This window comes from Opisthocomus hoazin, chromosome 8 (assembly GCF_030867145.1).
Source record: "Opisthocomus hoazin isolate bOpiHoa1 chromosome 8, bOpiHoa1.hap1, whole genome shotgun sequence".
In the NCBI taxonomy this organism is placed as follows: Eukaryota; Metazoa; Chordata; class Aves; order Opisthocomiformes; family Opisthocomidae; genus Opisthocomus; species Opisthocomus hoazin.
The window spans coordinates 64,651,963-64,669,032 of NC_134421.1; the positions used below are offsets into that span (position 1 = coordinate 64,651,963).

At 38.5% G+C, this 17,070-nt stretch overlaps 1 protein-coding gene across 1 annotated transcript in view; it reads right to left on the reverse strand.

Annotated features, from left to right (window-relative positions):
- SEMA3A (semaphorin 3A) overlaps positions 1-17,070 on the reverse strand; it is a 170,756-nt gene that overhangs the window by 98,768 nt on the left and 54,918 nt on the right. Inside the window, exon 4 of the mRNA XM_075428134.1 lies at positions 3,778-3,897. Within this exon, the coding sequence (XP_075284249.1) occupies positions 3,778-3,897 (120 nt within the window). The remainder of the gene's footprint in view (positions 1-3,777; positions 3,898-17,070) is intronic.

A 17,070-nucleotide genomic window follows, 5' to 3' on the forward strand; every position in this document is an offset into this window, starting at 1 on the left:
CCTGGGGAAAGGGAGCAGGGCTCCTTGCCCCTGCTCAGGCGTGCACAGGCAGGTGCATTCTGCATCCTGTTCTGATTTTCCAGTGGGTTTAATGCACCTCCGTGTCTCCCTGCAGTTGGATTTGTTCCTTTCAAGCACAGATCTGACTTGTGTAATTTTGCAACTGTTAAGTACAACATTCCTAAACATTCAATCCTGTTTCCTCAGAAGTCAGTGGGAGCAGAACATAGCTTTACTAATTACTTTCTCATTTTGTCTGGTAATTGGTTTCTTGTACTCTGTTGCGTTATGTGGAGAGAATGCCACATGTTGCCTAACCCCAGATCCCTGGAATTGGTGTAGGTGTCTGTTGTTAGGTCATCTTGCCTAAACTCAGCCTTGTACAATACAAGCATCTGCATATGGGCCAGTTTGCCCCGTTCAGTGAAGGTACAAATACGGCCTCTCCAATGGATGATCTCAAGCTTTAAATGAGGGTCTCCTCAGGTATTTTCTCCGCACACACAAGCTACTTTCTCTCTAAATATGTTCTTTCCTGCTTATTCATGGACAACGTGCTTAAAGTCTATTCAAACGTGAACTTTATTCTTCTCTCTAAATACTGTGGTTATTCACTTACACATCTGGAATGTATTGAAGCAAAGATTAGTCTGCTTTACTCCTTAGACTGTGGCGTAATTCACAACATATTAGGTTGTATACATTTGTGCAGATCATTTTTAATCAGATGCACAGCATGCTGTTCATATCCTTTTACCTTTTTATTATTATTTCTGATACTGTACTTCATCAAACTCAATTAGACCTGCCTAGTTTCATCATTAGAAATGGTTTTCTTCAAGTATGGAATGGGGCTGCGATATGCTGCTTCATATCGAGGAGATATTCAACAGATATAACAATTCATATTCCCATTACTTTATGACTGTCACACAAAGTAATTTATTTCCTTTCCCCAGACATAAAAATTGTACCATATTCCAGCCTCCTGCAGCCTGCTCCAATTGCTTCCACTGTCTCCTCTACTGCTTGCCACTCTTTTCTTTGAATTTCACTTCTCCATCCTTTTCAGTTTGGCACACACTAATTTCCTCTCCTCCATCGGACTCAGGCAGGTGGGTTATATTCACATAAACAAGCAATCTTATTAGACAGTATGTACATTCTCTAACTATTCCCCTAATCAGTTCACATTTACCTCTCTAAGTGCTTGAAAAATAAATAAGCAGATGGTGAAATTAGTTAATTTTCCACAAGTGTTGTGGCAGAAAATGAATCCTCAGGAAATGTTTTAGCTGACAATTTTTTAACTCAGAATCAACCACTTCAGTTCTACTTTTTACTTTTTTTGGTATGTTAGGGAGATATAAACTTTACATGGTACAGAAGCAGTGGCCCTTTGACACGTCCAGTGCTGCTGTCTGACATGACAACGTAAACTATCTGGCTCTCACAGATGCAGTGTGCAGGGTGCGAGGGTTAATATTGTATCCCCCCCCATTTTTGGTGTTTTTAACAGCTACCGTCAATCAAGCACCATTCTCTTCCCCAGCTCGGGGAGGAGATGCACATTTGAAATTCCTGGCTACGTGGTACAGGAAAGGAAGGAGTAGGCTCTGGCTGAGAGGCAGAGACAGGCCACATGATTGTTTTTCATTGCAAACATAATACATTCATTTCTTCGTCTGATTTTTACCTTTGCAAGGGACAGTACCCAGACTGACTGTCAGTTTGTCAAAGCCTGAGAAGAGGTGCATACCGCTGCCTCCTGCTTGCCCCACCTTCTTTCTGCATGGGCAGACCTGGGCTGAGAAGGAAGTGACCCCTCCTGCACCACTGTCCAGAGGATACAGAAACTTGTGCCACTGGCAGTGCAGGTGAAGATGATTTCATGCATAGCTTAAGTATGAAAAGGAAATCAAAAGCTGACAGCGTCCGAGGCAGTTCAGATTAACACACTCCTGACTCCCCTGGCTAGCGAAGATGAAACCAAGGGTCAAAAGAATGATTCAGGCACAAGGGGAATAACAAACTTACTGCATAAATGACCAAAAATGCAACAATTTAGATTTTGTTGATAGTTAGAGGCTGCTAAAAAACAAAGCTAAAACAAACATCCTCTTCCAGCTCCAGGGCCAAACACATCATTGACTCAAGTGACTAAAAATCCAGAATGTTAAATCAAGGTTGTATCTGGAGTCTCATGTCTGATCATCCTTTCTATAAATCCTTGATAAAGTGTGTGTTAGTTTTATGGTACAGTCATAAAACAGACAAATGTAGAAGTAAATGACCTCATACCAGCTATCTCTCTGCAGATAGATTCACTTGGCAGAGAGCCAAGAATTGATTGACACACATCTTACGGAACTAGAGTTAATTAATATGACTACCAATTCCCAAATGGATCTCAGGAAGCAGAGAATCTGTTTAATGCAGTAAGCAATGACATACTGTGTGTGGTCAAAAGACAATCACTAATTGCCAAGAATGCATTCTGGAATAAAGTGTTAAAGAATATGAAAAAAACCCTTTCTACTTTGCAGCTCCTTTATCCCTTCAAAACCTTATGCTTAGAACATTTTAAAGACTCATGTTTCAAATATCAAAAGACATTTTCATAGGGAGAAATACTTCCCAGACTATAAACTCAAATGGTCTGTCAATTTTTCTACAAGAAGAAATTCTGATTTTTAAATACCTGAGTCCTCATTCATTTAACAATGATGTCTTTATTTTCAGGGAAATTTGCAAACCTGAATTGCAAAACCATGAGGTAACTTCAAAGAGCTGTTCTTTGGAGATCACAAAAGCTACATGTAACACAACTATGGATTCAGCAGTAAAACATGTCCATAAATTAAGTGACTGCTGAAAACACATCAAGAACCTGGTTGCTAAACTGAAACTGTCTATGGAACAATAGTCAGGTAAGCCAGACTGAAAACAAAGTAAAGGGGAGTACTGCATACATGATAGGAAAATAAAAGATTGGCTTTTCTGGAGAAAAAAAGGATTGAAATGGAGAACAGAGACATTCCAGTCAGATCTTCAGCCAGAAAAACCAGCACAGCCCTGTTGATTTCTGTGAGTGATACTGTTTTTCACCAGGGAAGACCATACTTACCTATTTAGTTATGATGATCATTGACAAAACAGTACAAGAGCTCCTGCAAGCTCTCTGCAGCACTAAGCAAAAGTCAGTAAACTACAGATTAAAAAAAAAGAGGGAAAAGAGAGGAAAAAATGATTTTTTTTTTCATGAAAAAGGAAAGAAAAAAACCTAGGTCACATAGGAAACACTGTTAGTGTATTACAACAAATCTGAGAAGAGGGACTGATGAATGTATGACACTATTCTAACTCCCAGCTGAAGAAAGCTGCCGTGGTGTCAGACTGAACTGACTGGTAGGAGACTGAAGGACAGAGTTGGCCCCAGAATAAACACACAGGCTGAACTACCATTCTTATAGCTGGTATCTGTCCTGACACAAAAAAAAAGAGTGCATTTAACTTCATGAACCAGGTAGGATGGGCTTACTCGTAATTATTTAAGCCGCTGGGGGAAAAGACGCTGTGTAGGGGAGAAAAGTACAGATTCTGCTGTGATTTATCAATCAGCACGTCAGCATCTGATTCAGGAGCAGGTCCTACCAGATCCACTCACCAAGCTACAGAAACTACTGCGAGTGCATTTTGGCAGGAAGAGATCGTGCCTAAACACCAACAAATATTAAAAAAAGGAAAAAAGAAAAATATTGTTTTAAGATAGTTTACCTCAGGATGGCTTCCAACTTCAATATAGGTGCAGACTGGATGAAAAGCCCCTGTTCCGCAGGCATACAAGTGGGTTTGGTTGTAAGCCTTAAGCACCTTGATGAAATTTGCACATTCTCTCTGCAAAGAAAAGGGGGGAAAAAAAATGTATCCACAAAGTTAATTCAGTGATTACGACTAATGGGAGCTTTTCTGTGTTAGCAATGTATGGTCGAATGACCAGATTTTTAAAACATGATCATTAAAACATGCTGTTTATAAACTTATTTATTGCTAAGCATTTAAGAAATAGCCTGATTTAGGTTCTCATTGGTTGCCATTTAATAAAGCATCCACCCCTGAGGAAAAGATTACACAAAAAAATTTCCTAATGTTTGTTTCAGACACGTTTCATCTTTATAATTTATGCTATTGCCATGTTTGTAAGACAAAACCCATTTATAGAAATGTGTCAGAATGAAATAATGAAGAAAAATAGACCAACTGTTTGCTTGTATTCAATTAAGTAACAATTAGAAGAAAGACGGGCCAGATGGAAGGAACTGATGAAAAACAAATCATTAATATAACATTTCTAACAATAATATGAAAGCTGCCTCACCTCCATTGTCTGTGTTTAGGGGGCAGTTTTACAAAGATGAGCACATATGCTAAACCTTAGTGCAATTACAGACAGCCACTAGAATGTAAAATTTGTAAGACTTGGATTTTACATTTTCTACCTGAGTAAATTATCTGTCATGAGTAATGTTAGTTCTCAGCAATGGAAAAAGTAATAGTAACACTAACAGTCCCTACTACAAACATTATCTGTTAACAAAAAAGTCATTATTAATGTCTAATGTTATTAAAATGGTAATGTCTAACCTGATAGTCAAGATGTCAACTTTTTTCTGTCTATTTAATATTTTTATTTCCATCAGGTCTAACAATGAAAAGAAATATGTCTATGGCTGTGACTAAGGCTACTGACACAATTACAAACAATGGATTTCAAATAGGAGGAAAAACAAGAACATTGAAATAAAATAACTATTCCTATCAGGTGTTAAAAATTAAAGAATCTTTTCTATGCATATTCGATAACTTTTTTTGGTACTGCACTCAGCTGTACCTCTCCAAGTGGACCAGGGCCCATGGAAACACCACCTGAGATATTGTCTCCACAGAAATCTCATTGACTGGCATCATCTGTCTCTGTAACTTGCTTGCTAATTAAACCAGATACTCTCAAACACAAAACAAAGGCTCTGCCAGGAAAATGCTTGTGCAATTTGAGGCATGCCTTAGGCCACCACAGGGGAAAGCAAGGAACTCACACAGATAAAATACCGATTCCCTGCCTTAAACAAAGGACCATACTGAAATGACAATGGTATTCCAATTTTATTGTTTATTTGCATAATAGATAATGGCAATGTAATAAAAAGTGCATCCAGAGAAAAGCATACAGAATCTTACTACCTCTTTGGCTTAGTGCTGATGACTTACGTTATCTTTCCAACTCAGATGGAAGAGAAAACATAGACATAGTTAAGGTAACTCAACAGGAAATTGAAAGAAATGGAGATGGATGTTACCAGGGGTCTCTCTTAATTCTTTCCATTCTGACCTTTCTTAACAAAAACACACACAATTTCTGGTGCATACATATTCTTCCTCCCACACACATATAAACATGAACATACATTTATTATATGTATCCACAGACTGCCTTCCACTGTCACAGTGGTAGAGTACTAAGCAAATACCTGGCATAAATCATCAATATTACAATGCATGTTTTGATATTGTTCTTAATGCTGTTATTCTTTGTTCCTTTTAATAAAAGAAATATGGAAAAACCATGGAAGTGTGTTAATAGTTCAATGCCTGCAAGAGAAAAGATAGGCAAATACAGTAACATTAAAAATAAAAAAAAATTGAATTGGATTGTTTCTTAAACTCTGATATTCTGTGTTTCAGATGGAGCATCTGACTTGGACTCCACGTAATTTATAACTGACCAATGATTAAATATTATTAAATGTTATTAAATAATTCAGCTTGTTCTTACTTAGAGTTGTGTCTCACCAAATTTAATCCCAACACTGCTTCAGTAGGACTGTGCTTTGCCTTGTCTGGTTTGATGTATAATGATTTAAAAAACGTCTTTGTGGTCTATTGCGATGCTTTATTGAAGCTTTCAAAAACTCCCTACGTGAATAACATGAAATCTTAGAGGCCAGTGGACATGTATCTTTGCAAAATGCTATGAACACCTGGGCTAAACCCAGAGGTTGTGCTGATTTCAGAGGTGCCACTCTGATTTACAGCAACACAGCACCTGCAACTCTATATGCACTTGCTAAATACTGTTCAGCTGCTTATCTATAATATACAGCAAGAAGGTATTAGACAGCTAATACTTTAAAGGTGAGATGGAAAACCCTACTTAGTTTAGGGGCAGAGACTTCTTTGATTTCTATAGATGGAAGTTAAGAAAAAATTTATCATCAGCTTCACTGAATTATTCCAGATTAGTCTGGGGGGGGGCGGAGAATTAACTCTACCATAACCATATTTGTGCTTCAAGTGTGCAGGATTTATAGCAGTGTCAATGCATTAACATAAGGAAAGTTACTCCAGCTTTATAACACATTTCCAAAAGCATATTTAGTTTATTCATCCCTGCTGTTAAGCTCCCCTTAATTCCTTGTACAACCTACTTTTTACCATAGATGTCTGAGAAATACACAGCCTAGTTAAACAATGGGGAAGGTAAATACCTACAGCAATAAACCTTTGACTATGACAAATAAATTTATATAACATTCAAAGTTCCTAGTCCAGTTCAGACTGCTCTTATAGCTTCCCTGTGTTTTATAGCTGCATAAAGGAACCATTAAGGTCTATTCAGTAAATTCTCATACACCTCCCTAACAGATTCGGTTTCTTTATATATTTTACATGATTGTAAAAAAATAAATAAAGAGGAGTATTAAACCACAGTAAATGACATCAAAGTAAAGTTACAGTTCTGATTTAGGCCCTTGTCAACTCAGGAAGTTTAAAGTGAAGTTTCTGCCCTGCCTGGGAGACGGTGCTATTCTCCCTGGAACAATAGCGACAGGCGCATTGAATTCAGTTGCAGGGTAATCAGATTCCTCCCTTTGCCTCATTGTGCTCAAGTACAGCTGCACAGGTATAGCGTGATGTGTGGAAATGTTGTACCTTTGCGTTTGGTTACTTCGAACTTAGCAAGAGTCTGCTTCGTAATGGTGAATATTAGGTTTTCCCAGTTTATGTGGCTCTTGGAAGAAAAAGCCTCCCATAAACCTATAACAACTTAACAGCTTTTCATGGTTCACTCAGACTCCACATCTCAGCACATATGTATGACAAAGAAGATATTCTGATCAGGGAAAGCATATGTGCCTTGCATGCAATTTGGGTCTGCCGCGACATGAGACTTGGGTGACCAACTCTCATTTTCAGCCTCTGCTTCCCCATTCCTGCCCTCAGTGCAAGGCTCCTACAGTGGCACCTCCAGTTGTGAAACCTGGCAGACGGCTCTGCCGGCTCCGACACCAGTGGCTACGTCAACTCGACTACAAAGCAATTCCCCATACTCCTTGGCTGGAGGCCTGGAATGACTTGGGTGTCTCCAGCTGGGCTTGTCCCACTTGGCAACAGAGTCTCCCCTTGCCAGACCCCCGGGCCAGTGCTGTATTGTGAGTGTGAAGGTCTGTGTCAGCAGAACGAGGCATTTCACTACATAATCTCAGAGTGTAAGACACTGGAAAGGAGTAAAATACAGCAGACAGGAGAAAATCTCCACCGGAGGAAGAGGAAGTAACCCAGAGACAGAAGCTGTAAGGAACAAATTGTCAGGGAATTTAAACACTGTCTGCACATGAGTTCATCCCCCCAGTACCTTTGTATCCATTTTCACTTTCCCAGGGAAAGGATGTTGTTTAAAGCAAACATATTCTGTAGATACCAATACCCTTTGAATATTGCTCTTTGTCAAGCAAAACATCTGAAGGAAGAAAATCAGACTTCAAAAAATTATATTCCAGGTGGAAAACAGGGGTTTTCTTCATATGTGATTGCAGGGTGGTGTGGGATTTTAAAATACTTTTAGCCTAATAATGTGAATTAAAATGAATGCAAGGTTTGCAAAGTTCTCTGTAGACAGGAAAGTATTACTTGGATGGGTTATGAAAACAAATCTTAGAGAAGAGGAGCACTGGAATCACGTAGTGAATCATTATCAAGAATTCCATCCAATAATCCTGTTTACTATTATGGGCAGCTTAATATTAAGAAACTTTTCTGCCCTAAAGCTTGAGTTTATATATATGTATACACACACACAACAGAAAGTATAAGTGATTGCATATGGTACAGAACGATTGAGGTAGCTATTCGAAGAGAAAATTAGGTACATCATGTGGGAGTTACTACAGTCCTCAGAATCCCCATTCATTTATCTTGCCTACCCCTGGAGAGGATTAATCTTCATTCATATTTCAATAAATGGTATAAGGTTTCCCTAAGAGCTGTACTTTCTGCCTTTGGCCTTGTACAGAAGTATCTCTATCTCAAAATCCAAGCAGCTAAGCTCCTACATCGCGTCTGAGAACTTTTACCATAGCCTGCAAGGTCTTTCTCTCTCTGTCCTGACAGAGAGAACTTCTTTACATAGCTGCTTGTTTATGTTTTTACAGTGTAGCTGCTGGATCTGCTTCTGCAAACATTCCTGTGGTGGCACAACTGCCAATATCCTCCAAAATATGGCCAAAGAAATGGTTTGTGCCCTGTCCTGGCTCTGCCATGTGCTGTGGCTGAAGCACTCACCATCCAGCTTGTTTCTCTGTTTGAAGGAATATAGACCATATCCATCACCAAAGCCCAAACAGACTCTATGGGCTTTCCTGGGTTTAGTCTGGCATGTAAGGGCACAAGAACATCCAGCTGAATCCATTCTGCCTTGCATACAGAAGATAAAGGTTCATTTGGCCACCTGGAAGGGAACAGTGCCCCAGAAGTTTACTGGGCATTCCTGAGTGAGAAAAAGGTTTTAACTTCAGGTACATTATAGATGTTTATGCTTCCTCTAAACTTGACTGAGGAGGTTATGGAGATCAGATCCTCAGCTCCATGCTGACAGTTTATTTAAAGTGGCTAAAACCATTTGCATCATACTATGATAACACAGCCAAAGTATCAACCCTGCTGCAAAATTCTGCTGTGCTGAACTCCGACTTGTGTTCAGAAATTATTAGACTGTCACTTAGATTCAGAGCATGAATTAAAGTCAAAGAGGTCCCAGTGTGTCTGGACAAAGATCTTAACTTTAAATTTCAATTCCAAGTATTATATACTATGTGTAAGTGCAGAGGGGCTGTCTTGAAGAGATGACAAAATGTTAATGAAGTTTTCCAGAATGACACCCACTATATGACGATCAATGTGTCTGACTTACTAACCAAACACACACTTTTTTTTTTAAGAGTTTTCTAATATTTATACATCAAATTGATAGAAGGATTTAAGCAGAGAGAGATTAGCCTGAAAAAATAAAATACAAATAAAATGTCTGCAACCAAAAGCATAGGAGCCAAATGCAGAACGATTGAAAAACAAACACTAAAGATATGTAACACTGATTAGGCTGTGTTATGCAGACTTTTCCCGGACAGTTACAAAAATAAAGTCCATCCATCTGTCAAAACATCTGCTCCGCATATGAAAATTAGAACAGAATTTAGGTGGTTTTTACGAGTTTCCAGTAATTATGTCTCCTCCAGAAGCCTGGAATTTGCATCCTTCGATCTGGATTACTGACGCAGAAAAGTGTTTTTAATGACATCTTTTTAAGAAGAAGTTAAAGGGTAAGTCCCTATGACCAACTAATATCCAGATTTTTCTCCTTATTTTAAGAAAGTTATTTCTTTTTTTCCAACCGGGATTGATGTCCATACTACTTCTCAGATATTACAGCAAATGCAAATGGCCAGATTATGCAGGGCAATAAGTAGAAATCCAAATCCTCCATTACAGTATCATTAGCTTCAACAGTTTTCTGCTGACTTAATCCAGATAAGGATCAGACCCTGTAATACATTCTTCCTTTATTTTAGCCTTCCCACATATCCAAGTGATTAAAATATCAGAAGGTTTTGTCTAAACTGGATGGACAAGGGGATTTAAAGCTATCATCTAACACCTGGACAAGCAAAATAAATACCTGTTTTGTGTTTCAAATCAAAGTGCGTAGACAGTTTTCATAAAAAGTCCCATGCATGAGTTTAATTAGTATGCTTACATTTTAATTATTTTTCTGTCCAATTAGTTGAATACTCAAGTGGCAAGGTCAGGGATATCCATGGAGAATACGTAATCCCTGATATTATTGCTGTCATTCAAATTTATCACACTGCAGAAAGATGTTCTGGACTTATCAGGGAGTTTTTTAACTTCTTTCTTTTGCTTGTGGGCTACTGCCAGCTGCGATCAGTTCAGTCGGTATTGGCTAGGTATCCTTTTCAGTATGCAGCAGCATTGTTTCAATGAAAACATTTCTGGAGTGTTAGTGCAATAAATATATGTGTGATTGCCATGTACACGGATAATCGATTCACATCTAGATCCTGCAAATGCTTTAGCATGTCAGTAAGCACATGCGAGGAAGTCCTCTTCTGGATGAACTCCATACAGCATATGTTTTCTCAGTTCTTGCTGCTTGTGTGCAAATTTTTGTAAAATGCAGTAAGATTATTTAAAAATTGTTACTGTTTCCCTCTTTCTATTACAGTAGCACTTAGAAAAATGCTGGTTAAAGAGCACAATCTGCTTAAACAGGCCCAGAATAGGCAGAGAACAAAGGAAATTGCTACAGTTCTGTTAAAATGCAGTGGTCTTTAAAAAATTTGAGTAAACTGATTAATAACACTGCTGCAAAGCCATTGTGCTAAGTGCTGCATTGACAGCAACTGGAAAGTCCCAGAGTACTAGGAGATTTGTACAGGCCCTAATGGGTGGGGAAATGATGCCTGGCACCTGCACTCGATGAGATAACCTTCCAGCCGAACCTGTATGGGCAGGTGTATTATTTTACAGCAGGGGAGGCCAGCTGGCATGAAAACATTTTGCAGACTATGATTTATTACTGTGTACCCCTTGCAGTTTGGATCAATAACAGCATTTCCATCCCTGTTTTGTCATTCTTGTAACTTGCAATCAGCAGGATCAATGCTTTATAGTCCTACTCTCTGAAAAAGTCATTCTGCAGTGCTGAGTGAAGTTAGTTGAGCAGCTGAGGCATCAGAGTCTGTGTTACAGAAAGGGATTTCTATTAACTTAGTTCTTGAGGATTACAACACCACCAGTCACAGCCTTATAAACAGTGTGTGTTGCATAACTCACACACAAATCCACTATAAACCTAGAATATGACTAAGTAAACAAAATACATAGTCTCTTTTATAAATCTGTATTATTTTGTGGGCTGAATTTTAATTGTACTTGTCTTCCCACCTCAGAGCTCTGAAAAAGCTGACAGATCCCCACATTCAGTGACGCTTATATTGTATGGTGATCTGGAGGACTTGACCTCTTTGGAGCTGTCAGGAATGACACTACCTTTAGGCATAGTGACCACTGCCAAAACTACAGAGGAACCCTTGATTAATCCCGTACCTAGGTTTTCCTCTGCTGTCAAGATGTGCCCTGAGAAATTTCAGGCTGAAGGGCTGATGAGAGTTGGTAAGGCATTTTTGGTTGTCTAGTACAGCTTACTGTGCTTCCAGTTATCATTCCAGTTGTTATGCCTGTTATCTGTCTGATTTTTTTGATATGACAAGAGTTCATGAGAATATTTTAAATGTATAATTTACTCAAGTCTGCATGAATTTAAACAGTTAAAGCATCAAGACAGGAAAAAAGAAACCAGCTAAGAAAGTATATGATAAACAAAAGCCACTGAAAAAAAGCAGATATATCCTGGTTCCTTCAAGCCACAGCCCTGCATGCCATATTAGCAAACAGTTCTATTGTCAGCACACTTGCACAGCAGATGGAAAACTCCTCCAGTTCTTCCTTTGCGTTAGTGAGGGTGAAACACAAAATGTGTGCCTGCCTGTCTACCTACCTACTTGCAAATCTGGTGGTCACTACCGGTTCTTGGACATTTGGCCCAGGGTTTACCACGAAGGCTAATCATGGAGGTAGCTAAGCCAGGTGGGGTACTCCCTCAGGTTTGTCCTGAAAACTGTCGCAAACCGGAAGCCGTTAGAAGAAGCCATGCTTTAAAGCTGCCTCCCTTGACTGCATGGACTAAACACATCCATCCTTCAAATGTTTGTCGTCAGGATTATCTATCTGACCTAGCAATCTTAGGAAGTAAAATTTCTCCAAATTTTTCTGTATGCAGTGTGTTCAAATTACAAGACATGTTTCCAGTCTTTAAATCTTCATTCAGCAGATGCAGATAATAATTGTTCTGGACCTGTGAACAGCTAGAACAATGCCAAGAAGCACAAAATATCTGATTTAATGATCATCTCATATTTTTGTACATCTGGTTAATGTATAGTTAACAAGACAAAACAAAGTCTTTTGTGGATGCAGTCCAGCAAAAAAGTGGGTTTTCAGGATTTTGCAGCCACCGCATGATTGTTGTACATTAAACATTTCCACCAGTGTTAGCAAGCTTCCTTTATTTTGAATTGTTAAGTTTTCGGTAGTATGCACTTCCTACAGCACAGAACGAATTTACTTAAGGAACAGAGGAGTACTTCAGGAACAACTCAAAACATTGGGAAGTCTTGAGGTCAAGCAGAAGCCAGTTCTTTTCTGACCATAATATTAAAACAAAATTGGTTTTGCTCTGTAGAGGAAACCTGTCCCACATTTCAGCATGGCTTTATTAGCAAAGAAATGAACAATACTTCTTGGTTTCAGCTCAAGCAGTCTCACCAAGCCTAGCAGCAATTTAAGTTGTGACCACAGTCTAGATCTAAAGAGTCTCTCTCTTCTACCTCTCCTCTCTGGGTGGGGTAATCAGCTGTCTCCTGGAGATATCAGATTACACCCTAACTTTCTGAGTACAATCAACACCTGCTAATTGGGTGGAGTATTTCAGACAAACAGGTTGTCAAGCCTGTTGTAGGCCCATAAAGCACTTAGACTGTGTATATGTCAGCTTGCATTTATTCAGCATATTATAGGCATATCCTGTAATGACTTCCACTCGCAGCCACCTAAGATAAATATACTCAAAACTTCTTTGTTGCCGGTGAACATAAAACTGTGAAGTATTGAAAGGAAGCAAAAGACTGTTGCATCTATAAGGGACAGTTGCTTAGCAATATGTGCGCCTGTAAATAAACATGCTCTGTAAGCTACATGTGCCTTACTGTGGAAATCCGGAAATTTGTGTGTGGATATTAAACTATTTTGACACCACAGAGAGATGCTGAACAGCAAACCCTTAAGTGACAGAAGCTTAAAATTCCCACTCAGTTAAAATTTGGCACCAAAGTGAAATTGTTGAAATGAGAGTTTGCTGAATGGTTTTGGGGTTTTTTGTTAGGTTGTTTGGTGGGGTTTTTTTGGCTTTTTTTCTGTTTTTTATATTCATTATACATGCATGGTGACCTAAAGTTCTGGAAGATGTTAATCAGGAAGGAATTACCCAAGGGAAAAAGAGATCAGTAGATTATTTGGTCCAACACAGATCACTCAGAAAAAGAACAAACATAAGAACCAAAACCAAGAAAGAAAGATATTTCTTTATTTGTTGTTTTTACTTTTCCTGCTCCATTATCTTCAGAATACCAAGCACTGAAAAGGTTTTTTTAAAGGCCTTCTGCTGACATGAAGATGTGGAAAATGAACAAAGCATTAGCTTTGACATAGGAAATAATTGCGTATTATTTCCTAGGTTATTTTATGAACTTTCCCTCTAGTAATTCTACTTCTTCCAAAAGATAAAAGACAACATTTTAGACTTGTGTGCAGCAAGCAGGAATTTAGTAGGTCTGGTTTTGGTGTATGTAACAGGACTACAGGAAAAAAAAATAGTTGTGGACTAATTTAATGGTGACATAGTGACCACATCTTGAGTGCAGAGAAACTATGATATGTGATCTTTCAGAGCAGACCTATCTTTCATTTTTAAACTAGCCTTTCTTTTTTTAAAGCAGCAGAAAATCCCCCAAACTAAACCAAACCAACCGAAAAAGCCCCAGTCTGTTTGCTAAGATAGAAAGAACATGATGCAAATTCAGAAAAAGGAAAAAAAAAAACACAAAAAAAAATGTGACTGCCACCAAAGGAAAGGCTTTTCTCTGACTTCAAGAGCTTCAGATTGAATCCCTGAAAAAAAACAGGGATTAAATATATTGATCATTTTTACTAGTTATACATTTAATGTGTTGCTCTGGAAATAAATGTATAAAGAATAAATTTAAGATGTCCATCTTGGGATGCAATAAATCATAACAAGGAATTACCCAACATCATTTTGAAATAGCAATAGCTGGTAACTCAGCCATAAATAAAAGTCATTCTCAGACTTTGCCAAGGCCAGACTAAGGCTCATGAGCAACACCTATTTACAGAAAATTAAACACGATAATTAAGGGAATGATTTTTCCTTCATTTCTCCTTTACTTCCCCTTTGCTAACTCTGTGACTTTGGATTTTAAAAACAACAAAGAAAACATTTCTGCAAGACTGCATTAAATCTGCTGAATATTAAATTTTCTTCAGAAGCAGATTTCTATAGTCACACCTATGAACAGAAAACTAAGCCCAAAATTGTAAAATTAGCTTTCTCCTTGACATATATTTGTTCCCCGTACTGAAAGACTTAAATGACTTCCCGTGATACATAAGTGGATAACACATGAAAATCTGAACAAATGCCAACTTCATTCTTCCTCTGTGTAAGTACACAAGTTATTGCCTTACAGTAACTGATTTGCCTTGGTCAGTTCACATAAAGTATACGAAAATACCTAAATCAACAGAAGCTGTAGGATCAACATCTGAACTAAGAACCATAAGTGAGGCTTTATGCTGGTGGGTGTGTTGTGGGGGTCCATACAAGGACTGGAACAAGCGCAACCAGAATTTCACAGGGTGGGGAATTCTGTTAGACAGCTCCACAGAACTTTGAAAGACTCCAGTCTACTATAATTCTTTTTTACCAAGCTCAATTCACCTCTAAGTGAAGGCATTGTAGGTTTGGTGGTTTTTTCCTCTTATCTGTTTTTCTTTTTTGTTTGTAGTCTATGCAAAACAGTTTTACACTGCAGCAATACTAAAGCAGCACACCACTTACAAAATGCCCCACCCTTTCATCTCCCAAACGGTAAGCAACGCTTTGGCAGGAAATCATGCCCACATTAAAGATCATGGACAAGATTAAGGAGTGAGCAACCCTCAAACTAATAAACCCAGCATACTAACTGGGACAGTTGGTAGAGTTGAAAGGGATATGCAGTGGCACGGCTCAGAAGTCACATTTCTCCTTGTAGTAGGTAATACTGAGAGTAAATTCTGTCTCTAACCTCACTGGAGGTCCATTGCTTTGGATTTCTGCTCATTTTACCCCTTCGTACTCCCAGAGGACATTCAGCTTTCGCTTTTCCCCAAACTGGATGGTGGTCCAGGGCCATTAGACTCTGCTAAAGGACTTCAGTTCTATGCTGGAGACAGGGAGCCAGAAAGGAAATGGGGATCGTGCTGAGGACTGGTGATAGGAAGGATGGAAAACTGACTGAGGATGTCCTCTAAAGGAAAAACCCTGACAGAAAGGGATGAACTTCTCTTTGGGACACCCAAAGGGACAGAGGTAATTTGACCAGCAAAACTGTGCCTGTCAGATGAATTTAGAAGCAGGCTTTCTTGATCCAGCCAGCATTGTATATTTAATTGTTAAATTCCCTCTTCAGATCTTTATTTACAATATCAGATGAAAAGAATTACTTTTACTTTCTTCCTCCATGTTCTTGTATTTTCTCTACGGCAACAACAGTAATAAAATGAGTTAAAGGGATTAGTTTGTCTTTCTGAAGTATCATCAGACATGGGTGCTGGACACTTGCTAAGCTACACACCACTTTTTCTTTTTTTTTCTTTTTCTTCTTTCTTTCCAAAATAAATCATTGCTTACTGGCAGATCTATAAGCCTATGGAATTGCTAATCTTCCTGTGACTTAGGGAGGGGCTGGAAAACTTTAAAGGAAGCATAAACTGAGATGACATACGAGCGTTGTGGCTTGAATTAAGTGTTACTATAACAAATAAGATGAGGAACTAAATTACAGCCATGTATTCTACCTGTACGAACCATAAACTTAATTATTAAGTGCCAGTCACACTTAAATGCAAAGAAGCATGCACAGAATACAGCTATATAGTGTAAAGAGTCTTGCTTCTTCTTAGCTGGAAATAGGTTTCTGATCTGAAGTGACTCCAAATTACCACCAGTTGTACTCAGGTAAGAGTTAATAACTAGGTAAAGCCTAACGGCAATTAAGTAGCCCAAGTAGATGTCTATCTCCTATAAATTACAATACAGTCAGTGCTAATACACACACAATTATGTTGATACACTTTAGCTGTGAAGGGAAATAACACGACAGCGCTTCACTCTCTGTATGGACCTGCTTGTTCATGTCCCAGAGCGTACATAGGAGCTTGCTGGTACCAAATAAAAGTACTTGGTACTCTTTGTATCTGTTCGTATATCAACATTTATTTGTCACCAGAAACATCCAGGGAGCAGGTGATATCATACAGCATGCAAAGTGTGTATAAGTATCTGCCATTATGTAGCTTGTCCTGTGTGAGTTTGTTAAAGTACCCATTGACATTTTAAAGATTTATCCATATCAAGGACAGAAGCAACCATTTCAACAATTTAATTTTATCTGGGATCTTTAAGAGTGGCTAAATAAATTAGACAGTCAAATCAGACTTGAAAATAACATCCTAATGTGCCCTTCAGAAATACATCTTTAAAGCTTTCAAGTCGTAGAAATCTATCATGTGCTTTAGTAGGGATTTCTCTGATTAATTGTGTATGATACGAACTACTGCTATGGTGCCTCAGCCAAATCTAGTGTAGAGATCTATCGACTAAACAGCAGCAAAAACTTTTAAAACAATAGTAACTTAATAGTTTAAGGACTAGATGAGCTTTCCAGTCAAGAAGCTATCCCTACTCTATTCCTACCTGCAAAACTAACTAGAGTTTCTGGTATCTTTTGTAAATCACCCAAGCTTTGCTTTGCT